Consider the following 24,839-nt stretch of genomic DNA (forward strand, 5'->3'; position numbering starts at 1 on the left):
ATCGGGACTTCTCCAGATCCCCTCCTGAAGCTTGGAGGGGTCCGAACGAGTCAGTTGCACCTGGTCAAAACAGACTGAGCTGAGCTGCTACTTTTATCATCTTCCCAAAGACACTAAAGAAGACATTCCTGACAGTTCAGCAAGTTGAAGATGGTTTGGAGATAAGTAATTTGTGGTTTTAAAAAATAAAAAAGTTTTAAGCTTTGCACACGAAGACAATGCCTGCCTCTACATCGTTGCAGCTCTAGTCTTCTACTGGTCTTGTGTTTTGACACCGCCTAATGGCAAAATGATGTATCGCTACCCCAAGCAACGTTGATGCAAGCTTTTCATTTGGTTGGTTTTTAATAAATAAAATCCACGTAAGCCTTATAGTTCTGCAGCAAGACAGATTTTAGCTCATCTATTTTCTCTTAATTTTGTTTCATACAGCTACATATAGTGCTTAAGACACTGGCAGACTCTGAAATGCGTATGTTCTTAACATGCACAAATCCCAAGCGCGGGCATGTGAAAATATTCCTCCCTCCTACCCCCATTTCCCTTGCAGCAGTAACTCTGGCCTTACTACTTCAAGGTGTATAGGAAAATTATCTTAAGAGTTACAAAGAAAACACGGTCCACAAAGAGATAATCCAATCCTTCTGCTAGAAAAAGTGAGGTCTGTGGAGAAACGCATAGCTAAATGTAGTAAAACATGAGATGAAGAAAGCGTTAAGATTCTCCAGCCTTCCTTCTCCAAAAACTTCAGAGTGCAGCCAAATGCCTCCCCTCCGCTGGAGGCCACTTAAGCCCTTCCTTGGGGTTAGCTAGAAAGGAAGCTAAGAACCCACTTGAAAGCAATGTGCTTTCTTCTTAAGGACAGAGCCTACTGCTTTTCTTGCATTCCCAATTCCTGCTGTGGCAAAGAATTAAAACTTAAAATCCAAAATTTACCCCTGGAAACACTCTTTACTAGTAGGGACAATCTTAGAGGTACACACACACCAAAACTTTAGAACCGTTCTGAGGCACAAAGCTTTTCAACAGTGAATACAAAAAGAAAAAAAGGCATGACAAGGTTACTATGTGCCTCTAGTACTACCATGAAACCATCACATCATAGGGCTTACACCAACACGTGCCCAGGTAAGCAGGTTAGAACAACGATTGAGATACTCCAGGCAAATAAAGTGAATCTGTTTTAACTGCCCTGCAGTGTAAACCTTCAAATACATCTCATTTAGGAATAATGAAAACTGAAAGAAGGTGGAAGGAAACACAATCATGTTTGTTCTGCCTAAGGTAACCTACATTTTTAAAATGTATAGCCATAAGAAGTCTGGTTCTGAAATTTGTATTCAGAGAGACAAAACAGTTGGAAATAACTGCATTAGAATTTGACGTTTAGTATACTGCAGTTTCAAATAAAGCCTTAAAATTACATTCTTCTGAATACTACTAAAGACACATGCCACCAAGATCCGCTGTTACGTTACAGTGATGATTTGATATGAACCATTTCCTTGGGATGGTACTTTAGCTTCTGTTGTTGTTCTGGGTTTTGGTGGCCATTCCGGATCAACCAGCAGTTCCTGAGCTAGATGCATATACTTGGCTTTTGGTGTCTTCTCTCTACAACCAAACAGGGAAGAAAGGAAACAGACTCCACAGCGATCCACAGCCTCCTGCAGAAGTGAACAGATTTGAATATTCAATTACAATAACAAAAAATTAATACAACTAAAGACAGTAAATTGCTAGAAGAAAAACTACTATTTTATTTCCTAATTTGCTATGTCATTGTCACATTGGACCTAGAGAGTGTAGTACAGAAACTCTTCAGTTGTGTCACCTCTTCTATAGTACAGCAGCAATGACATTTAAAAAAACAAGTATTCTTCATTATCTTAACATCTAAGATCACCAACAGCTTTTATGCATATTTTATATTAGTTTTGATAAACACAGGTATAACGGGCACCATTAAATGATGTTACTATTGAAGAATAAAAGCCTGGTCTAGAAAAAGCAGTCAAATTCCCAGAGTGTCAAAACACTTTTTAAGCAATGACTTGTTTGACTAAAGGCCACCAGCCAGCCACAAGTGGCAGTATTTAACTTGCTGATACTGTGAAACTGAAGTCCTACAGGTATTAATAGTTATTAAAACAGACACAAAGCATTGAACTTAAGCCTTCCTTCCTAGTTTCCCTCTCCCTGTCCTAAATGCATGTAACTTGACTAGCTGGAGAAGAGAATCCTCATTCTCAAGGCTGGTTCCCTCTCATGCCTCACTCAGAGCACCTGTAGTGTGCAGGGCTGATATTTTAATAGAGATAAATTCTATGGTTCTCTTTAAGCTCTGAATTTCTATCAGCTGATGAACTGAACCAAACGTGAGCCTTAAGGACAAGTACCACTATTCAGTGAACACAAAGCCATGTTTTTTTGAACAGCCTCAACAGGACAAATGTAATTCTGAAGTGAATACATTTAATAAAATTTAGTACTGAGAAATAAACCATTGTAATTTTAACAAGAACGTATGTACAACCAGCTAAAAGTAATAAGCCAACAGACTTAAGATAAAGCTAGGTTTTTTTATGGGATTCAGAGATTTCCTTCACATATTAATGACAGAGGGGCAGCCAGACCAAGATTCATGGTCACCTGAAAAGCAGAAACCAAATCTTTCAGTCTCCTTAACCAAAGTAGTAATAACATACTTTCATTTGACATTTTGTTTTATTTGTACGTGCTATAAATTATCACTCTCAATACAGTGTTCTAAAATCCTAAACCAATTAATTTAATAAAGAACTGGATTAGATCCAGCATCAGCAATTCTGCTTCCAAGCAAATCAAGACGTTCTCCAGTCCTAGCATGCTAACTTGTGACAACAAATATAATTTGCTAATCTGAAAACTGAAGATAAAGTGAGAAAAGTCTTAAAAGCAATCCTCTGGGTTTGCTTCTCAGTTCTTGTCTACAGAGCTAAATTCTTTAAGTGTCAACAAGGAGAAAAAAATATAGAACCAGAAGCCTTTAAATTAGATTTCTGTAACTTGAATATTAAAACAGTCTTAAGCGTAAGATAAGGCAACAGACACTTATAGATCATAAAAAAGACAAAACTGAGTTAATCTGCATGCACTTAAATGATGACAGCAAAATACTAGTCTCCAACCTGAGGCGGCTGGGGTATGGTGAGGCGATATTCTCCTTGTTTGTCTCGATTGAACACAACCTTCCAAAGGATCATATCAAGGAGGACATTCTGTGAGACATTACAGTGAGCGGGAAGAATTAAAGAAACTAATGATCATTTGTTGTTAGTGTGCATATTACAAATAAAACCCAAAATAGTGTGTTAGGCATAACTAATTCAGTGCCAGGCAAAATGGAGCGTTTACGTTATTTGTCAGTATACTTAAGTGATAAACATTTTCATTCTTAAAGTGCTCACATGAGATTTAAGAATATGAACACGTACTTTAAACCAATAGCAACAATGACCAAAACTGCATCCATCGATACAGGTAAAAGTTACAAATACACATTCTTAATGTGTTTCAATACTCTAAAAAAAAAACCTCCGAAGCACTGCAGATGAGTGCTTAAAGCCGTTTCCCCTCAAACCATCTTTAACGTTACGGCGTACTTCATGCTGGAGCTATGCTTTGCTCGTGGTTTGTTTTAAACCAGCGACATTCCCAGAAAAGCTTCAGTGGGGTGGCACAGCTGAGCCACCAGCACGAAGCCTGAATTCTGTTGGAGCCGTTCCAGATTTTGGAAGAGAGGGCAGAACTTGAACAGTATGTTCAGTACACGTGGTTATTGTCATACGGCTGTGTGGGCGGACTCGAGAGCCTTGAACAAATCCAGCAACACAGGTGTGAACCTGTATCTTCCATGGCCTTAAGCATATTACTCTGTTCTCTGGACAGATTCCATTTCTAACATCTGACTAACCTCTGCCATTGCGAAAGGGGAGCTGATTAGACAGACTTTTTAATAGATTTTATAATGCTTATGATTTTATACTATACTAGAATTTTATACTGCTTTTATAAAGCATTTGCCAGCAAATCTTCAGCTTGTTAGATGTTCATTTCTGAAGCCAGCCTGGTTTAAATAGGTCTATACCAGGCATTGGGGTGAGGAGGAACATCTGCTAGGATCTGCTTTTGTTACACAATACTTTCTGTCATGATCTGGCAGAAAGAATCTGCGTGCTTTGTGAACCTAGTCTGGCACCCACATGGAAATAGCAAAAGCTTTACATAGAATTTCAAAAAACATGTTTGAGGCAACCAGAGTCAGAAATCATTCCTGTTGTAGAAGCAATTATGAAACTACATATGAGTGTAGTGTGACACAAGTGTCAAACTGGCAAGTGAGACAAAAGAAGAGAGATTCAACCCCTCATGTATCTCATCACTATGAGACGCTTAAGGACATAATTACTGAGGAATTAGTCTCAGCACAATAAACTCTAGGTGATACACCAAGAGAGTACCTTGTTAAAAGAAATAAGGAGATGCCACCAGCAGCTTTTCCTAGATACTCAGAATATGACCTGTGGCACCCAGTCACTGCAGTAAAAAGTGTAGCTAGCAGAAAATCCAGCCAGGCACACAAGGACAGAAGGGCAATGAGCTATACTGGAAGTGAAGGAATGAAATAGCCTGCGATTTCCACACAGCACACTGGACCCAGTGAGTTGACACCACATGAAAAAGCTTCAGGGAGCCTACAGTAATACTGCTAGAGTTGGACAAACACAGTTCCAAAGGCGGGACACAAGCAGGTTGAAGTTATGGAAAGTGAAGCATGTATTGTAAAACAAGGTTCGGGATTTGAGGATCGCTAGCCAATGCTTTTGTTGGACACCTGCTGTACAGTAAGACTACTTATGTCTAAAGAAAGCATTCGACTAACCATGAAAGTGGAAGAAATGGTTTTTAAGTCAAAGCAGAACCTCCCCAACAATGTCAAGAAAATTAAATTCTATAATTATTTCTATTCCACTCCTGAAGTATGGGCAACAAGATAAATAGGAAAGTCTGGTTAAAAGGAACGTGACAAATCTTCCTACCAGTTTTGGTAATGACAGTTAAGTGACTAAAGCGTTGAAAGATGCTAACTCAAAGCTGCATAGGAAAAAGGGGGTGGGGTTTGAAGTACTGGGTGAAAGCAAATGCTCTACAGTAATTATATGGCTTAGGTTACGCTTACTAGAAACTCTGAAGTTTACAGTTTGATGTGGCAACCAACAAGGCCCAGCAGTGGAACCTTATGAACGTTTAAGCCAGAGGAGAACCATTTGTCCTTGAGAGACACATGCTGATACATGGACTGACACACTGTACAGACTTTCTACTAGAGCCCTTACACTTCCACAAAAGAAACATCACAAGACTGTATGAAAGTTAGAAAGATCATCTGCCGAACAAAGTAGTTTCTCAGCAGAAGCCAAGTTTAATTTATTTCTCTCAGTAAAGTTTATCACAGGACTGAAAATTGTAACCACCACTCCAGGTATTAACACAAAGCTCAATTCCAAGCAATAATCTTAGTTCTTCAAAAAAGCTCATTTCCCAGAGATGGTAATAAAAACATCAAAACTAAGTAGAAAAAGTAAACAGAAAAAAAATATTTCTATGAAGTTTGTTTTAAATTTATCAGAAGACAAAAAAGCCACAATTCCACAGCTTCAGAATGACCATTTTGTTTCAGTAGCAAAGACTGCAATATACAGAGAATTTAACTTTTAACAAATAAAAAACGAGACAAAAAAAGAAAACTATTAAGAGTTTAGTAGTACAAAAAAAGAGAAGGAATTAAAGGGCATGAAGGAAGCCTCAATCATAAGCAGGGTTAGAATAAATATAGGACAACGTAAGAAAGGCACAAGATCTTTAGGAGAGAATAAACTTGTTAATGACAGGGCAAAGGACAAAATTAATACCTGCTGCCATGTTTTGGAAAAGACGTGTTATCATCTATCATGTGAAAACAACCGAAATACATGTTCCAACAGGCAGCAACATAGTAGCATTATTGCAAATTCTATTTGGAACAACATTTTGAACACAAAGCCTTGACAATTTTATTAAACTATATAAAAAAAAAACTTCGTTTGATTTTAGCTTTACTAAGTCATGTAAGAGGGGAAAAACTAGTCAACTGGAAAGAATATTAATGCTGTAGTAATCTTCAAAGGCCAAAATGGCATGATGCAAGCAAACATTATCCTGGTTACCTCGATAGCAATCCCTCCCACAGTAATGGAAATACTGACTAGAAGCTGCAGAAAATATTATACAGTAACAACAGATAATTGTAGTGTGCAAGCACTAGATAATGTTGAAAGGCTTTTTCATCTAGCAGACAAAAAAAAAAAAAAGTGACTAATGGCTGCAACCAAAACCCAAAGGTTGGAAATAAGGCATCAGTTTAACAGGGAGAAGAACTGACCACAGGAAGAAGCGACTGGCTTTGAATCTAGACTCCCTCTGGAAGATGTATCAGTCAAACTCCAATTCTCGAAAACAGCATAGGGGTACCTGGATGAAAGGTGGGGCATGTTTCTGCCCACATTAACTCTGGAATTACAGCAGGACATACCCAGAGTGACTGACACTGGAAAAACTCAGGGCTGGAAAAGCAGATCTGCATGAACATCTCTACCTCTGGACTTGGATCAGATTAGATGAACAGGTTATACAGACCTGCATTATTCTGAACAATAAGCTATGTATATGAGCCAACTGAATGAAGATGGGCTGCCCTAAGGATTTTATGTAGTTCTTTACTATGTTGTTATTCTGAACTGAATTAACACAGCAAAAAATAGAGAGAGCACCGTCCTATGAAATAGTTGAAATAATTTGTCTTTCAACTTTACCCCCCTCCTTTTTTAATTAATAAAAAAGATAAGATTATACTTTTAACACAGAAAACCTCGACACCTTAAATCTAGCCTACAAGGGCATTTTTAGGAATACAAACGTAACAAGAAAACAGTGGCCACTTACACTGGCACGCTGTGAAGAGAGACCTTCTAAACAAAAGACAAACACATACCCTGGGAAAAACATCCCACTTAACAGAAAAGCATTTTTTCCATCTGAATTTCTTACCTCCGTCAGCACGGATACAATTGCATTGAGAATAACAATGATGAGAATTTTTAGGCGCCACTCATATGGCACACACACGAGCTGTGAGGAAAAGTTGCCAGAGGTTAGCAACACACGTATGAAGTAAACACACATTGAAAACAGGCTCAGAGTTATAAATTCTCCCTTCCTCCCTGTCCCGAGATGTGAAATTAAAGCCGTAAAGGGGTCAAGTCTGCCCAAAAGGCAGCCAACCAATTAGCCCAGGAAGTAGACACCTGCATGTTTGCTGAATCTTACCTCAAGAAATGCGTCAATAGGTTCAACAGGATGCAACATGATGAAAAATATGAAGACATAAAGAACTATCACAGATATAACAAACAGAACTGTAAAAGAAGAAGAAAATATTTTAATTGGACCATCTCACAATCAGAGCTTTAGTTTTTCCATGTATCATGGGTTCGTTACACCTTGGAAATAACCTCTTTGCTTTCTCTAAACCGCTTCCAGGCTGATTTTGGCAATACAAGTTGTGCTGATAGCCATAAAGTGACAGAAGGCCAGACTCAATTTCTCACTGGCTCACTTGGGGAGCCGAAACATATATATGCATATACCTTTGCAAACAAAGCAGCTATTAACACAAATTTCTCCATACAGTTTAATACTTCCCTACTTCGATCTCTGATTACCAGAGGATAATTGTACGATGTTCTCCTAGCAACGTTATGACTGCTGATGTAGCACAACAGAACTGTAAGCGAGCCATGGATAAACAAGCACACAGTCACTTGGAGTTTTTCTTGAAACTGTATATGATAAGAAAGGACTTACAATTTTTGTAGCATGGTTGTCTAAAGGGCTTTCCTTTAGAAAATACAATTGCCACTATGAGGTACTGGAAGCTGGATATAAAAAACAAAGTTGTGTTTTCATAATTTTTAATGTTATGTTCATCATCATCATCATGAAGAGTCTCATTCCCATGGTGTGAAGAGCTGGTGTTTGTGGCATCCAATAGATTACATGCACTACAACATAAAAAAAAACATTTAATACCGATTTAGGGATAAGATGCAAACAAGGCCTACTTATGGACAAAAGTAATGACAGAACAAAATGCTACAGTAGTAAAAAAAAAAACTTATCCTTGAAAACCTATTACAGGTAGTAAGAAATGACTGAAAGCTGCGGCAGGGAGATAGCACTTTTTGTGAATTCTGAGCTTTGAGTTCTCTTATGCTTACAGCTTGTAAGTTAACTCCATGAATTGTTTAGAAACTAACACTGTAAATACACTCTGAAGACAGATAAGAAAACACCACAATCTAAAAAGAGATATAAAACATCTCTTTATTTTCACAAGTATAAATTCGATTTACTGGAACTCTAACAGGAAAACAAAACTTTATAATACAGAAGAGTTAAAATATCTCTGAACCACTAATTTCAATTTTCAGTCTCAACTGTCACAATGTTAAGGAGTCTTCAGACCCCGCAGCCCGGCTCTGACCCAGTTCTGCACTGCAGCCATTGGGTAACTCCTATATATTAGCGTGCTTTTCAGAAAAAATTCAGCAGACTAACAAGCTGCCATACAGAAGCTTTATTTAAAAAGTCCCCAAAAGGGGTCAATAAAGAATATAAAGCAATTATGGCCTATAGCTTTCCAATCATGACTGTGTCCTGCATGAAGCAACTGAAACACTTACTCAGATTCTGTTGTCCAAGGTTCATACCAGGACTGCTGTTTGACCCAAAAAAACCCAAAAGTTTGGAAAGCAAGGCAGATGATGATCTGAGACAAAACGGAACACAGAAGTGGACCTGAGATAAGACCTGATGGAGGCCTTCGTGCAACAAGCTCCTTCCAAGCAGGGTTTAGACTCACTGCAAAGAGAAAGAAAAACAAGTTACACATTACATCATTGTGGTTTTCAAGAGTTACCCTGTTCACATTCTGTGGAATTCGAATGGCTAGCTCATGACATCACTTTAATAATTAGTCCAGAACTGCAAGTGTGAAACCACCTTGGAAAGATTATACCCCACTAGAATAATGCCACAGTGCCTTCTACAGGCTGGTTACCCCAGCAGCGCAGGAGAGCAGGGGACGACAATAGAAGCCATGAGACTTAAGGAATTAGTAGTGTCTGGCCAAATTCTCTTTGTCTGGCACAAGGACTTACAGCTTGTCTCCTCAGTTCTGGCCTGCCATTGCTTCAAAAAAGCAGTTTTTATTAAACTTGAAAATGGAATTCTAGTGTTAGCCAGTAAACCGAGAGCTAAGTTCCCTATGTGGAATCAAACACTTCACTAGATAATAGTTTTTGCTATAACATTTTGTGGAGAGAAGTTAAACTAAAAATGCAGGAAAAGAAAACATTTGAGAAAGATGATATTGGAACAACTCCTGTTCTGATTCCAAAAACAGTTTCCTATATCAATAGAGATTTATGACTTCTGGTACTGTGAAGAACTACTTTTCTAAGATCATGCCCACAACCTCTTTTTTGTATGACGACATTTCACAAACTTCAGAGGAATCTTAACCCAGTACACAGTGGTTTGGGTTTTTTAATGCATATATTGTAGTAGTCGTAACATCCTAACAGTATGTCACTGTGCTTACTTCAAACAGCATGTAATTAGATATTAAAGAAAACTTGACCAAGTAAAAACTGCTTCAACAAAAGCCAGCAGTGGTAATTCAGCACAATACTTACTAGTGAAGACAACCACCAAAATGATTGCCAAATCAATGAAGAGAAACTGGAAATCTCCCAAATTGCTCAGGATCTAGACAGAAATCATAACTGAAACATTGGTAATTTCTTCACACCAAGAAACACCTTACAGTGACACTCCTACGGCATTAATTCTTTAAATTTCACTTTAGAAACAAAACAGTCTCTTGTCAAACCGGCTTCTTTTATCTGCAGGAGCCTTGAGTACTCTACAATTCACAGATCAATTCCTGAAGTATCAAGGTATGAAACAATTTCAGTTTCAAGATGAAGCTATTTGTAATTGAAATTTGTTTGTAATCAAACTTACATTACTGACTCTTACAAACCAAGGAAATAATAGCTTAGGCCTAGAGTTCTCTAAGCACCATAACCTTACTATGTTGTCATACAGTTGTCAAAATTTCCACCTCAAAGGTCCTTGCATACTTTGCATGTTTAATTTACTCAGAATACAAATTAAAATACAGGATTTCTACCACATGCCATATTGTGAATCCAATCACATTAACAGGAAACACTGCACTTTGCTTTCCCCCCCTCTCCTAACTCTATACTTGCAAGCTGCTCTTTTTCAATCCTTTTATATAAAGGAATGTATTGCCCATTAAATAAAGTTAGGCTATTTGAAAATGCTGACAGTTTTTAAATAACGGAAGATTGTATTCTTGTTTAATTTATATGCTTATTTGGACTTCCCACTGTACAGACTTTGTATTCACAGACATTAGTTATTGCCTTCTTTAAATAGATAGTACCGTGTTTTTCATACAGTTAATATAAAAAAAAGGCTAAAAATACTAACAATACTTTTAGTCCAAAGACAGTTTTTAGATGGCAGGTGTTGTGTAATCAGAGAGACTTGCAGCAATTTATATTAAATATCTATCAATTTTCAAATCTCTGAATTAGGTTGACACTGCTTAAGCACAATTAAATACTTACAGAATATAGCAGAGTAACACTGATGTACTGGATGATGCTGTATAATGCCATGAACTTAAATACACAGAAGGAAGTCATTAAAGCAGCACGGCCTTCTCTGTCAAAACAAGTACAATCATGTAAGTAGAAAGCTTTCTGTGCACGCAATTAAATTCTGCTCAGCAAAATGTTAGCTGCAATTAACATATCAGCAAACCCTTTGAGAGACACCAGGCTGAAGACATAGGGAGAAAAAGGGGTCAGAATGGTACATTTTCAAGTACAAAGTTGTGAGCATGCCTCCTGAACTGAGCCACAACCTTACTTTGGTGTTCTTTCAACTTCATGTGGTTTTCCAACAGAGGTTTTAAAACGACGGTCTGCTTGTAAAAGCCCCTATGAAGCACCAGTTTACTACATGGATTGAATGAACCTGCAGTCAGCCACAGAGCTGCTGACTTCAGAAGCATTTCTGGTTACACATTACTTCATTAGTTTCACACTGACTTAACTACATTCTTCTCTGGTTGACCCTCATCCAAAATTATTACCTAACTACCAATTCTAGAATCAAAAACTGGTCAAGTCATATTTAGAAAATTTGTTTTTTTACTTTGTATGGTGCTAAGCAGTTATCTGAAGAATTTTACTGCTTGCAATTACACACAGCCTTTATGGAAACTAACATATTCACTAAGGTATCGAATTAAATACTAATAAGTAGAAGCTCACTCAAACTCTAAAGAATTAATTTTACATGGAAAAAAGGGGGTTATAATAAAATACTAAATCATGCTATGGCAAGCCCTTGCTCAGAGTACCTTCAGTAAAAGAAACAGAACTACTAAAAATATGTGACTTGTTCTTTAATTCAAACTGGTCTTCTCCAGCATCAAACATATACTAATATAGGGTATGCAAAATGAGTTACACATATGCATTTAAGTTTACAGTAAGTGGCATTACCTGATCAGCTTTGGCACGCAGGAAATACTAGGTGTCCTGGAAGTGAATGGTGATGCCACAGAAGCCTCAAGTTCAGACAAAGATATACCACCATGTGCCCTCTTTAGCGCCTGCCAATTAACATTGAAATAGAGAACATATTAAATCTTGCTTTCAGCTGTAAAATTGAACTGAAGAGTTCTGTATGGAAAAAAAAATAAATATACTTACGCCACAGTCATTTGCTCCATCTCCACACATGCCCACGTAGTAACTATAAAAGCCAAACAGATGTCAGCATTCTGGACCATTCCATAATCATAGACCAGTTAGCTTATTTCATTAAATACTTCTATATTATTTGACTTATTCAGCGTTTGCATAATAACGAGTGATTGCTAATGCTGAAAGCAATTACTGTTCCCGTTATACATATAAGGAAGTAGACAGAAAAGTAACATGACTCAGCCAGGTCAATCAAAGCAATAATGGTTATCAGCCCTCCGTCATTCCAAGGTGGCCTAACGCATCATTGCTTTAGGCAAAGAGACTTCTCTAGTAGTTTGCACAGCTGCAGGGCCTGACACCAACAAACAATATACTGACCATATATGAACAGAAGTCATCCCATTAATACTTCTTCAATACACAGAAGACATTTGATGGATTTGTTTATTAAGCCAACCAACCAGATTTATAAAATACGTTAGCCAGTTTAGTTATTCATCGCTTATAACTTCATGGTAAGTCTGAAACTTTCACAACTAGCCAGCAGATGGTACTGCTCTCATTCCTTCTCAGCTAGTAGGCTGATTTACCAACCCCAGGAAGTTATATTAGCCCAGTCTTTTTCATTTGGCAAAACAGCTAGCAGCATACATAATTTTTTCTCCTATCACACCAAACAGTGTCAACCCTCCCACTTTCTCTGCTTAAGCAAATACTTACTCTACATTTTGTAAAGCTTCCACCAACTGAGTTTTCTGATCAGGCGCCATGCGAGCAAACACAGTGCCGTGTAACACAAGCTGGAAGACAGAAGGTTTATTACTGCTCATAGGGCAAAGTCTGTTCACCATCAAAAGTGCCATACTCAAGTAAAATGCTCACCTTGGGTACCAGGTCCTGAAAATGCTCCAAAATAACTGCAAATGACTTTCCATTCATTGCGAAATGGTATTTGGTCATCTGGAGATCCTCAAGGCTTTCATGGACCAATTTAACTGGAATATCCTATCAGAAGTAGTTTAATACTGTAGCTGTAGTGTATTTACACAGATACCTTGTCATTTCAAGCTAACATCCAGAGGGGTGTTCCTAGAAATCCCCCAGTAGAGGAGGTTTCTGAGAATGTTACTTGAAAGAAAACCTCATACAATGAAAACAATTATATAGTAATAAGAAAGTGTGGCTTAGTGTTTCAACTACCAGCAGCTAGAGCAGTCTTAACAGATCAAAACATGGGGGAAAAAACCTGTCTCCTGCACAACTAAAATATCAAATGTCACATCACAGTTGAAAAAACTAGCTTCCCCAGCTGTTTTACTACTCTGGTATATTAAGATCTGAAACTTAACTAGTACATCAATTTTGATTTGACACTCAACAGCAGATTCACTACTTAACGGAATAAGATAAAAAGAGAGAAACTCAACAGCAAAACTGCTTACATTCTAAGGTCATCATAACGTTCATATTACCTCTGAGTTTATGGCTGGTGATGAACTAGTGCATTTTGTGAGGGTATCTGCATAATGCCAGTTGATCCTGGCAGCCTGCCCATCCTTTGGAGGTAGTGCTTCAGCAATAATGACCTTATCCTGAGGTAGAATCATTCCACAATCTCTGGCCACAGAGATAGCAGTTAACATGTTATCCCCTGTTAAATGATCGCATTTAAAAAAGTTTCAGTTAGAAAAGGATCAATAGCATATACTGATATTCCACACAAAAGAAAAGCTAGCAAAGCCAGTTTTAGACTAGGAGAAGGACTGCCTAACGTGCCAGTGACAACCTTGGGGTGAACCAAGCCTACAGACAAAATTCAAAGCCTAGCCCATTAAATTCCTCCCCTGTAATAACATCACTAGAAACTTTGTATGCTTCTTTCCGCCATAAAGATCTCTTACTGACCAAATCTCACTATAGATCGAAAGTCTGGCAGAAAACATGCAGCCATTTAAAATACCACTTTTTAAACACAGTCACAGATCATGCAACACCCAGTTGCATTGCTGGCCTATCAAAACATTATTCCAAAGCTGCCATATCTGTGATTTAAAAAGCAAACACATATTGCATAGAAAACACTGAGCACAGATACCTAGCCTGCTTACGGGTAAGTCATGCTTACAAAAAAAAAAATCCAATACAAAGTGAGTTGTTATTATTATTTACTTCAAAATGGTAGAGACCCTCAGGAGATCCTCTAGTCCAACCTCCTGCTCAAAGCAGGGTCAGTGATAAGATTAGACCAAGACTTATACCTAGTCGATTTGGAAGACCTCTAAGGTTTTTCAGCCTTCAATTCAGTATGAAGTAACTTGTGCGTGGAGCTAGGGAGAGGAAGCTACAAAGTCGAATTAATCCCCATACTGGTTTCTGATCTCTGACTTACCAAAGCAACTTTCACCCGAAAAGAAACATTGGTGTCTGAATATTCTCACAACAGTTTCTAAACTTCCCTCTAGCTATAAATACAGTGTAATCCCAGCCTGTTGACACTAAAATCTAACTTCATACACTATAATTAAAAGCAAGACCAAAAAGAGGTGGATTTTTGAGTATGAAAGATTACATGCCAACCTGTAACCATGACAGTGCGAATGTTGGCTTTATGCAAATCTTCAAGTACAGCAGGGGTTTCTTGCTTTAGCTTGTTTTGCATTATAATTAACCCCATAAAATCCATGTTGCTCTCAATAGCATCTCTGTAGAAAAGGAGGCAAGGAAAAAAAAAACATTAGAAGAATTACAATTATTAGATGTAGCTTAAAGACCTGATTTTCTGTTTATCAAAGTACATGGAAATGTTTATTTTTAACTATGAAAAGTAAAGAATTTGCTTTATAAAAGTGACCCGAGAGATATCATAATTCACATTCAAGTATATTATCTCTCTCGTTTTAGTTTAAAATCACATATGCACAGGAGGATTCCCACTACATGCCAATTATCTTTAATAGATGACATGTTTAAGTAACAAAGTAACAAAGAAATCTGATGTTTTTTCTGCCACGTTAGCATAAATTAAACACCATAAAGAATTACTATTACAGTTAATTTCAAGCTGTTCCTCAGAATTCACATTATTGCAGAAAAACTTCCTTAGCTTAAATTTCTATGCATTGTCCAGGGTACAAATAAAGAATGCACAGAACTACGTATGTCAAGACAGAAGAAAGCTCAAGAAGAGTAGTAACTGATTTAAACAAAAATAATCTTTTCAGTATTAATCCAAAGCATGTAGCTTTTAAAGCCTGTTATGTATTAATCAACTGCAGTCACTCTTACCTATTAATAGTCTGGACTTTGTGCCATGTAAGCTTAGACTCCAATTTTCTGTGAGCAAGAGCAATAACTCGGAAGCCTTGCTTAGTGTATTCTTCCAGGACACACTCAAAGTCAACAGGAACTTTAAAAAGATCAAATTTAGAGTTATTAAAATTATACATATTACAGCTTAACTACAGAAGAAATAAAAATAGGTTGTTCCTTTACCTGTTTCCTGCTTACACAAGCTGGCAATCACTTCAGGGGCACCTTTCATGTAAGCATCCATTCTCTTCTCCCCTAAAACTCTCGCTATTACACACATACGTTGCAAAACTGAAGAAAATGGGAACTGGCGCACAATTCCAATCTCATAACTAGTCTGTGTCATACAGGAAGGAAGGAAGGAAAGGGTTACATCCACATACATTTTGAAAAGAGAGGTATATGCTTAATTGCAAAAGCATACTTACCGAAAGCTCAAACAATTCCTAAAAAAAGAAAAAATACATTTACTGTAAATATTTATACGTATTTTTTCAGCTACAAACTATTTCCACATAAATCAGTAAATGCATCTATACAGCACTCTCAATATAAAGTCACATTGTATTTGTAATGCATTTCATAAAAGCTGAATATGAACATACTGCATCTGTTTAGTATCCTTTACTTTAATTGAGACATAGTAGAACTTTAGAGCTTGATTTCTTGATTAGAATTTGCAAGACCTTTCACAGTCCAACCTGTCTGTTCAGCCTATGTAAATGATTGAAGTGCGACGGCATTTCAGAATGAGGCCATGATTGTTAAGTATACCCCCCAAAAGATCGTGTAATAAGTTTCAAGAATGTTCACATGTCAACTTCTGCACAGTTTCTGTACAAAAAAAAAGATGCTTCTATCTACTACAGAATAAGACCCATACACCAACTTGCTATACCCTCCTGCTACCCTACTGTGTGATAATCTGAATACAGTCACAAGCTTAAAATTCCCCTGCTGAAGTATTAAAAAATATTTCAAAACACAGATAGAAGAAAATTTTAAATCCGCCAAGTACATTTTATTTTTAACTTGGCACTTAATTAAAACATACATCTCTAAGGTACAATGGTGGCAAAAATTCGTGCCGTGCAGCGACATCAACAATAAATTGTTTTAACTGAAACTGCAAGGTGAGCACACCTAAGCACTTCATTAGCACAATAAGAATTTGGTAATGACACCAGTAGTGGAACAAGTAGCCTCAAAAAGCATTACAGCACTTCACAACCAGCCCGTAAGGGCAGTAATGCCGGCAATCAGTCTGCTCACCTTGAAAGAGGCATATACTGAACCACTACCTTCAACAACGGTTTAAACATGTCTTCCTTACCTTTGCCATCAAAAAACACACAGTTTTGATCCTGTTTGAATTATATCAGCCGGAACCACAGCATACAGTAAAACAAATTTGTTTAACACAAAGGATTACTTTAACTCAAAAGAATTGCTTTGAATTTTTATACCATTTCTTGATTTGTTGCCTGCTTGCATTCTGGGAAAAGTTGTTTTGAAGGTCGAACCACTGTCGGCATGATTCGATTATGAAGGGCTGTTTCCTCTTCAGTTGCTTCCTCTAAAATCTGTATTAAAAATAATCAACTAATTTATACATTCATTAACTCTGATTTTCTCATAATGTAATTTTCAGGAAAAAAAACAGCCTTGGAAGTCAGCCCAAGGTGCAATGATCTTTCTAAACAACATTTCCTGTGAGAATTAAGTGTCTTAATCTAGCAGTTAACTTAAGATCCACTTAGCTATTTTATGTGTTTATTATTATATGCATTGAAACCTTGCCACACACATCAGAAAGCAGTAAATTAGCTCTTCAGATTTTTTTCCAGAAGACATTTCAGAAATGTTTTCATATTAAGATTTTCTTTGACACATGAGCATTGTCAAAAACCCACCGTTTTACAGTTACAGCTTGAAACAGCATGTCTTGTATATAGCAGTGTAGGAAATTTCATATTACTGATCTTAAAAACGTTGCTTCTCTTGAAACAAGCAGAAACTTACCCATCCTATTGCTTCAAACATCTTCAAATCAAGCGGATCCCCAGAAAGCACCCCTTCAATTTTTGTAAGGGAATGACAAGTTGCCATGCAAGCAACAAACTCAGACTTCAGCAAGCTCTCACTGCAAGCACTCTCTTCCGGAAAAAGGAAACTAAAACAATGAAGTTATAATATACTTAGCACTGTAATTATTTATTATGAGCCAATTCAAAAGGTTTGTTTAGATTAACAGAAGAAAATGGACTGCACGAGTCTCTTCACTTATATTTTCCCACATCACAGAAAACAGATAAGACACTGCGCTGGAATCTTCAGAAACAGTCATAACTTCCATCTACTTCAAAAACTCTGTTAATTCACTGTTTAGTTTGATTCCTCGTAGAGAGGTTTCTTATCACTTTGTACTTAACTCAGTTAGCTAAGCTAATTCATTTTAGCAGCCCAAAAAGACATCACTCAGGAAGACAGGATTAGGGAAACATGCTATTCTTTACCGCATCATTTCTGCGGTATGAACCTAAGGAGGTCTCCGACTTTAATAAATTAAATTTCCACCTCAGCCTCGTAAGAGTTATAGCTCTCATTACACCTAAACCATATTTTCAGTTCCATTCTTACAAGTCATTACAGAAACACAAACATATATGAGCTCACATTGAATTTTCTATTCTATTGTGCTGAAGCCGTTAAAGCACAACTAAGTATCACATTTGCTGTCAGCTCTGAGCTTATCCTTACCGAGCATTTTCCACCCGTTGAATTCCCCAAAGATCCAAGCCATCCTCAGTAAGTGTGCCAGTCTGCAAAACAAACCAAGGGGCATGGCAAGAAGAAAGCCTTCAGAAACAAGTTACCCTCAGGTAAAACAAAAATTAACAGCTAATTAACCAAATTACACCTGAACAATATTCTTTATTCTGTTTTCACTTAAAAATGAAGACATCAGGACCAGAAATACAATATCGCCCTTGCTTTTTGCCAGTAACTAAGTTCCAACTCTGTTAAATAACTTAAAAAAACAAAAACAAAACCAAAAAACATTCAAAGCAATCACGCCTCTCCTCGGAGACAGGACAAACGAACCAGACTCTTAAAATCCAAAGATGATAGCTGAACATCTCTATATTCAGGGGCTGGGACAACAGAAAATAGGTACTAAACCCTTAGTACTACTTTCTTACACAACTAAAACAGCAACTAGAATATATTTACAAGGGAAACAATAAGTTTAGTGTGGGTACTTAAGATTTTAGATAAAAATCTAAGGAAGAAAATAAATTTTATTAAAGAATTAGCTAAAATCAAAGGATTCTGGCTAGTGGCATTACTGTCTTTCACTCATGTTTCTGTTAAGAAATAACAAAATATGCCAGTTTGGCTTTTCATTGAAATAAATGAAAATAAGAAACAAGTCTGACCTCACACTTCAATTTTCCAGAAGCCTGCGTACTAAATAAAACGTTTCATTTTCCCCAACTCTCACACTTCTGGGGTGTCAGTAGTAAGTTAGGACTGGGGAGTCTTGAGGTAAGAAAGCAGCTCTGTATTACAACAAATTTTTAGAGCAGACTAAATTAAGTGAGTTAACAGGTGGTAAACACTGAATACATGGAAGCTAACAGGATAAAAATGATCTAACTTATATGAAAGTAATGAATTTTCCTGTAGTTGCTAGTCTATACAAATTCTCATTTACAATACAATGCCTCTCCAGGTGGCAACACAAAGTTTCAAATTCACCTAACCTTATCAAAACACACAAGATTCAGCTGGCCACATATGTTTATCCTTTGTGGGCTGATGCAGAAGATGCCAATTTTTTTCAGCCTTCTTTGTGCGTAAACAATGCCAGCAGTCATGGCAGCGGGGAGCGCTGGAGGCACCGTGATCGTGATAATGTCAAGAGACTCAATGATGATAGTATGAGCTGGAACCTGCAATAAAGGTCAGAGTTAATGAACAAGAACTCATTACCTAAAGATTCACTATCCCACTGAAGTGTTACATTACTGTTAGCAAAAGCAAAAGCCACACACTGCTTTCCTCAGTACAGCATGTTCTGGATTGCCCATAAACTTAGCACAATCTTCACCAACCATCAACAACCATGATAAACCAGTCCTAAATCAGCCACAACCTATAACCTCATTTCACTTTTTCACCTGTAAATATATTACTGAACAATACTAACTGAATAACACTTTTTTTTTGAGAAAAAAAATAACAGTTATCAGGTTATCAGTTATCCATTTCTTGGTAAGGACTTTTTTGCTGCAGTATGCTTTAGGTGTGCTGTACTCTATTTCTTCCAACTGGCTATCAGTCAGATGGCAATCTTACATATAATAAAGATTAAAATCTAGTAATTGGGTCAGTAGAAATTGAGGTAAACTCAAATTTCACTTTATTATATTCAAACTCTGCTTCTCTGCTGAATTTTGTTCTCAGTAAGCTTGTCTTTCTCATTCCATTGACAAAAAATTAAGCAACTAAATTTTCACTTAAAATCGAGTTGTTTCTCATCATCTGAAATGTGTTGGAAATCACAATAAACTGTTTTCTAAAATAAGGCTGTTCAGGACCAGAAATGAAAACATACCTTATTTAAGATGCTATTGACAACCGTGTAAAGAAACCCAATGCCCGCCACAACTACCAGAGACAGGAGAAACAAATAGGCATCTCTGTACAGTTTAAAATCAGTTGGCTTTGGATATAGTATGGAACGAACAAGCTGTCCTTTAGCAGTACTAAAACCTAAAAATAAAAAGGAGTAAGTTATTAAAAGTATAAACAAGAGCAAAGCTATTAAAATATATTAAAAACCTCAATGAAACCCTTAAGCTACTCATTTCATTACAACTGTTTCTCAATATACAGTAACAGATGTTTTGCAATACTGTAATTAAGGTGCTTCAAAAACGTACGTGCACATCATACTAAGTGCTTCTCTCCTACGGCAAGAACATGCAGCTGAGTCAAACGAACCCCTCTTCTACAGCAGCAGTAAACCCTCAAATGGTTTGGCCTGGAAGAGTTAGTTGTACTGCAGTTTGCCGCTCACAGGGCAGAGCTAGTGGATATATTTATTAGTTGTCTAATTAAGCCAGTCCTTGCAAAAAGAAAATGAAGTTATTCATAAAGTCCAACCTTAAGTACTCCAATGGCAAGTCTCTGTAAGCTCCCTTGCCAGCCAGAAAGAAAGATTCGGAAAAAAAACCCTGCAGTGCACCAACTCATCTTTTGTGGAAACCCACCTCTTGATTGCATTTTGACACCTAACCTAGGAGACTGGCCGTCTCAGCGTCTTACAGTCAGACAACCGACAGATACCCCGAGATCCTCCTTGAACCTTTGCCTCAACATGCAGAGAGGCCAACACCAGTGCCCAATTTTGTACGCCTGAACCATTTTGTACCTGCTGAGACTTCAAAGCCTACTTGTACAACTTCAATACCAATGTCAGGTCTGCTGGCCTTAGTGACAGCTCCCTGACAGCTGTTCAGTCTGCAAACCACCACAGCAAAGGCTACGCTCTCCCAGAAAAGGCTAAGCCCTCCACGCTGATATGTGGCATACAAGATTCGAAGCAGCTACTGCATCAGTCTAAAGAGGATGAGCTCATCACGAGAGGAACAAGGCGTGAAGCCTCCAGGCTTTCAATTTGCTACTGCAGAATACAAACCATGGGCCTGTTCAGAGAAGTTCAGCGTGTCACTATGTACTTGAGCATTTAGTCATGAATACTTTGTAATTTGACACAGCAGTCAAAACCAGAAAAGTCAGAACTACTTTTGATTTATTATGGTTTTGCAGAAGGTTCTGTAGCCACATATGCTAGAACACACCAGGGTAAAACAATAAATGAAAACCTCATGTGGTGTCTTGAGAACACACTGGACATACAGACAGCTCCAGTGAACATTTCTGTTCTCTGCAAAAAATTACCACTTTTTAATTCTTTACAATTACAACAGGAGCCACAATGATACACACACTAATAAATCCATGAGCTGAGTTCCAGGAGAAAAGAAAATGAATATATTTAGTCCATTGGTATTTTATGTATATTTCAGCTGTAATGTCAAACATTTCATATTAAAGGCTTAACTCTGGAGAGTACTGTGAGTACCGCCCCACAGATCAATCTTATATCCTGATTTATGACAAGATTAAGACTACATGTCTTGCACACAACCATATGGAGTTCTGCTCTCCTAGAATTCTTTTAAGGACTAAATTTTCTAGTATCTTCAGTTTTTTGGCATCCCCCTTCCTCAGATAACGGGATTTTTCACTTGTATCTCTCTACGTAAGAATTGCTTTAGGTCTTACTATCAGGCATCTTAGGAGCAAGAAGCTACAAGCGCTGTGACATCTATCCAGTTCTGTGAAGTAGGAAATTCCCTACTTGCCTAAAAGCTGCCCCTGTAAACCAGACAGGAGAATAGAGAGGATTTTACACTCCTCTGATCTTCTCTCTATATATATAGTCATAGCAGGGAAAATGTACTTGTCCATACGTAAAATCTGAACAAGGTCCACAGAGCTAAATTCATCCTGTTTCCAACATAGGAGCCAACTCTGATCCGTCACGGGCAAAGAACAGATTAAAAAAAATGACTTCAGATGTCAAGGCAGTAAGACTCAGTGTGTTGGAAGCAATTACAATTCTCCCTGTAAGAGTTCCAGACCATGGTTTCAGACTTTACAAAAAAAAACAAAAAAACCCCACAGGCATTATCCTTCCCGCAGAGTAGAAGAAAAGTCTTCAGCAGTTCATTTCTGTTCCTGTTTTAGACCTGTATATACACATCAGGCTGGGCACGTAAATTTTTTATTTAAGCAACAAAAGAAGTTAAGATGGATATTATTAAAAAGGAGATGAGTTCAAGGGAAGGGAAATATTTTTCTTTTTAAAAAACACTAATAAAAGCCTCTAGAAAGAAATGAATGAATTTAATTAAAAAATCAGAACACTGGCTGCTAAAACAGACTAACAGCGAAGACACCTGAGAAAGGCTAATTGGGATGAAGTTACTTGTTGAAAAACTTGCTTTAAGTAGTATCCTAGCCAATGCAGGCAAATTTATTCTATCCAATTATATTGTAGCTTGGATTATAGCTTACATTCATCTATTTTGTGGGGTTTTTTCTTAAGATATCTTTGTAAAGCAGAATTCCACAACTACATTAGCCTGTGCGGTTGTTTCTGATAGAACACCTGTATTATCTACAACCAAACCTTTGACACGTCAGTATGAATAAGCACTTCTGTAGAAAGGGCCAGATCAAACACATTTTTTAAGCAAATGCTATGTGCGTGGGCAAAACTATGGGCAAAGAAACACATTTGACATTGCCAATGACTTCCACTAAAATAAGCCGTTCCCCACTACCGCCCAACCCGATGGTAGGCCAAACCTTTTCAAAGAGTCACATGTCGTTCAACCAATATGCTGTAAAAGACATCCAAAGGACCTGAAAATGCATTCAGGTAAGTTTTAAATTGATGCTAAAGACTGATTCACTTTCTTGCTTGCCAGTTGCTACTCTCCAGGCCATTATCTAGTTCTACTACTGTTGTAAGACATTTATCAAATTATTTGGGGTATACTCATTTATCTGAGCCTAGCAACGTTCAACACAATACTCCAAATTATCAGTTGACACAACCTATAAAAGCGAGTAGTACATTAACAAATGTAACAATCGATACCTGTTCTCACTACTAGAGCTTTGACCAATTCTCCAGTATAAAAACGTGTTTGAATGACGTTGGTTCCGCAGAACAAAGTATGCCGTTTATGCACTTCTGGACTGTATATTTCATCTCCCATTGCTTTCGGATATTCTGAAGGATTTGGTAGATTAATCTTTGTGACAGGAACACTTTCACCTAAAATGGAAAGAGTCTATAAGCAAGATCAAATAAGAACGGACATTTTTTTCCTTCAAAACTTCAAGTAGAGCGATATAATCTCACTTCATCAGCACAGAAGTAAACTTAGGGAAAAAGTCATCTTCCTTCCAGCACGTTATTAGGTTGTCTCTCACTTGTTAGTCTCAGCTCACCAGCTTCCTTCTCCTGTTTAACTCTATTCGTTATTCACCAATACAGCTTTTGTGCTTCGTACTTCCAATCAGATAGGCGTAAAATACAGTTCATTGAAAGAAAACAGGATGAGTTCCTTCTCCTGCTGCAAGGCATCACCCCGTCTTTACTCAGAGAAACTAGAAGCTGAAGAAAATTATTTGCAGCTCCTTTGGCGAACCGGTACACTCAAACTAGGGCTGCAATCAATTTTTATCAGTTGCTAGCAGCAGCAAGAGGCTCAAGTATATTCAAAGAATTGAACATGATAAAACACACAATCTCTGAACCACAATTTTCTAAACGCTGCCAGTTCAGACAGATTATCCAAAGAGTAACAAAAAGTCCATCCTATTTACTGAAGCTGTCCTTCAAATACATCAGGTCCCTGGTTTCACAGTATGCAGGCACAACTTGAGATTATTTCTGTTTTTAAATACAGCAGAACGTTCTACTCACTACCTTCATTCCTGGAAGCAGCTAAAAAGTTTGGTCAAAAATTTTCTGAAGAAAAATATTGCAGAACTCAATCTGCACTGAGAACACCACGTCACGAGGCAGGAAGACAAACTATCAAGGAGAAAGCTTTTCAACAAGAAACCATCACTCATTTTGGGAGCTGCAAAGCAGTACCAGGTAGCTGTTGCAGACAAGCAGAACACAAGTACGTAAGTACTTAAGAGCATATGTAATTGCAAGAACATGCACATTTCAAGCAAAATAAATATCTCCACTTCTGCTAGAGCGTACTGCAAGTTAAGCATGCACACAGGTATAAACTAACACGTTTAGCCACACAAAACTGTATCAAGTTTACTTTACCTGTTAACATACTTTCATTTACAATGCAAGTACCACTGAGAAGTACTGCATCACAGGGCATAATTGTCCCATTAGATGGAATCAACATGATATCTCCAGGCACAAGGTCGGTGGAAAGGATTTCTTCTATTTCTGAGTGTTAAAACACAAACAAGTTTACCTGAAAATTGCCACCCCCTACAAAACCTGATAAAGATCCTCACAGCTAAGATCCAGGTGGTGACTCTAGAGCACACAGATATAGTTCATCATAAAAAAATGAAAGCCATCAAGCTTGTACAAAGCATATTAACAATTAACTAAAGCATAACTTCAGTATTAAGACACAAGTCCAACACAAATGCATGTCCTACGAAACAATATCACACACCACAACCTAACCATCTTCAAGTACCGTGGTATCCAAATGAGCAACAGTCCAGAAATCAATTTGCAGCCCCTGATGGGTAACTGTAACGGCAACCCAACACGTGTACATCTAAGCTAAGAAAAACTACAACTACAACAACTACATACGTGGAGCAGTAGATAATGAGAAACAGGAATAGGACAAGCATCTAATCTAGAACAAACCTGATACTCGCTAAAAATACCCCCTAGAAGGACAATCCCGAACAGGTGATTATCCTATTTAAAAT

General features: G+C 37.6%; 1 protein-coding gene across 1 annotated transcript in view; it reads right to left on the minus strand.

Moving 5' to 3' along the window:
• Positions 1–1,469: 1,469 nt before the first annotated feature.
• Positions 1,470–24,839, minus strand: part of ATP13A3 (ATPase type 13A3) — a 37,076-nt gene continuing 13,706 nt past the window's right edge. The window contains exons 10-32 of the mRNA XM_009883373.1: positions 24,202–24,333; positions 23,005–23,184; positions 19,885–20,042; positions 19,031–19,219; positions 18,024–18,085; positions 17,286–17,436; positions 16,730–16,846; positions 15,692–15,709; positions 15,447–15,600; positions 15,240–15,360; positions 14,532–14,656; positions 13,427–13,605; positions 12,837–12,959; positions 12,675–12,754; positions 11,958–12,000; positions 11,748–11,857; positions 10,803–10,899; positions 9,837–9,909; positions 8,823–9,000; positions 7,945–8,141; positions 7,408–7,496; positions 7,129–7,209; positions 1,470–1,667 (exon numbers count right to left, since the gene is read on the minus strand). Of these exons, the coding sequence (XP_009881675.1) occupies positions 1,470–1,667; positions 7,129–7,209; positions 7,408–7,496; positions 7,945–8,141; positions 8,823–9,000; positions 9,837–9,909; positions 10,803–10,899; positions 11,748–11,857; positions 11,958–12,000; positions 12,675–12,754; positions 12,837–12,959; positions 13,427–13,605; positions 14,532–14,656; positions 15,240–15,360; positions 15,447–15,600; positions 15,692–15,709; positions 16,730–16,846; positions 17,286–17,436; positions 18,024–18,085; positions 19,031–19,219; positions 19,885–20,042; positions 23,005–23,184; positions 24,202–24,333 (2,855 nt within the window). The remainder of the gene's footprint in view (positions 1,668–7,128; positions 7,210–7,407; positions 7,497–7,944; positions 8,142–8,822; positions 9,001–9,836; positions 9,910–10,802; positions 10,900–11,747; positions 11,858–11,957; positions 12,001–12,674; positions 12,755–12,836; positions 12,960–13,426; positions 13,606–14,531; positions 14,657–15,239; positions 15,361–15,446; positions 15,601–15,691; positions 15,710–16,729; positions 16,847–17,285; positions 17,437–18,023; positions 18,086–19,030; positions 19,220–19,884; positions 20,043–23,004; positions 23,185–24,201; positions 24,334–24,839) is intronic.

The sequence above is a fragment of the Charadrius vociferus genome, unplaced genomic scaffold, assembly GCF_000708025.1.
Source record: "Charadrius vociferus isolate BGI_N301 unplaced genomic scaffold, ASM70802v2 scaffold214, whole genome shotgun sequence".
NCBI classification, from domain to species: domain Eukaryota; kingdom Metazoa; phylum Chordata; class Aves; order Charadriiformes; family Charadriidae; genus Charadrius; species Charadrius vociferus.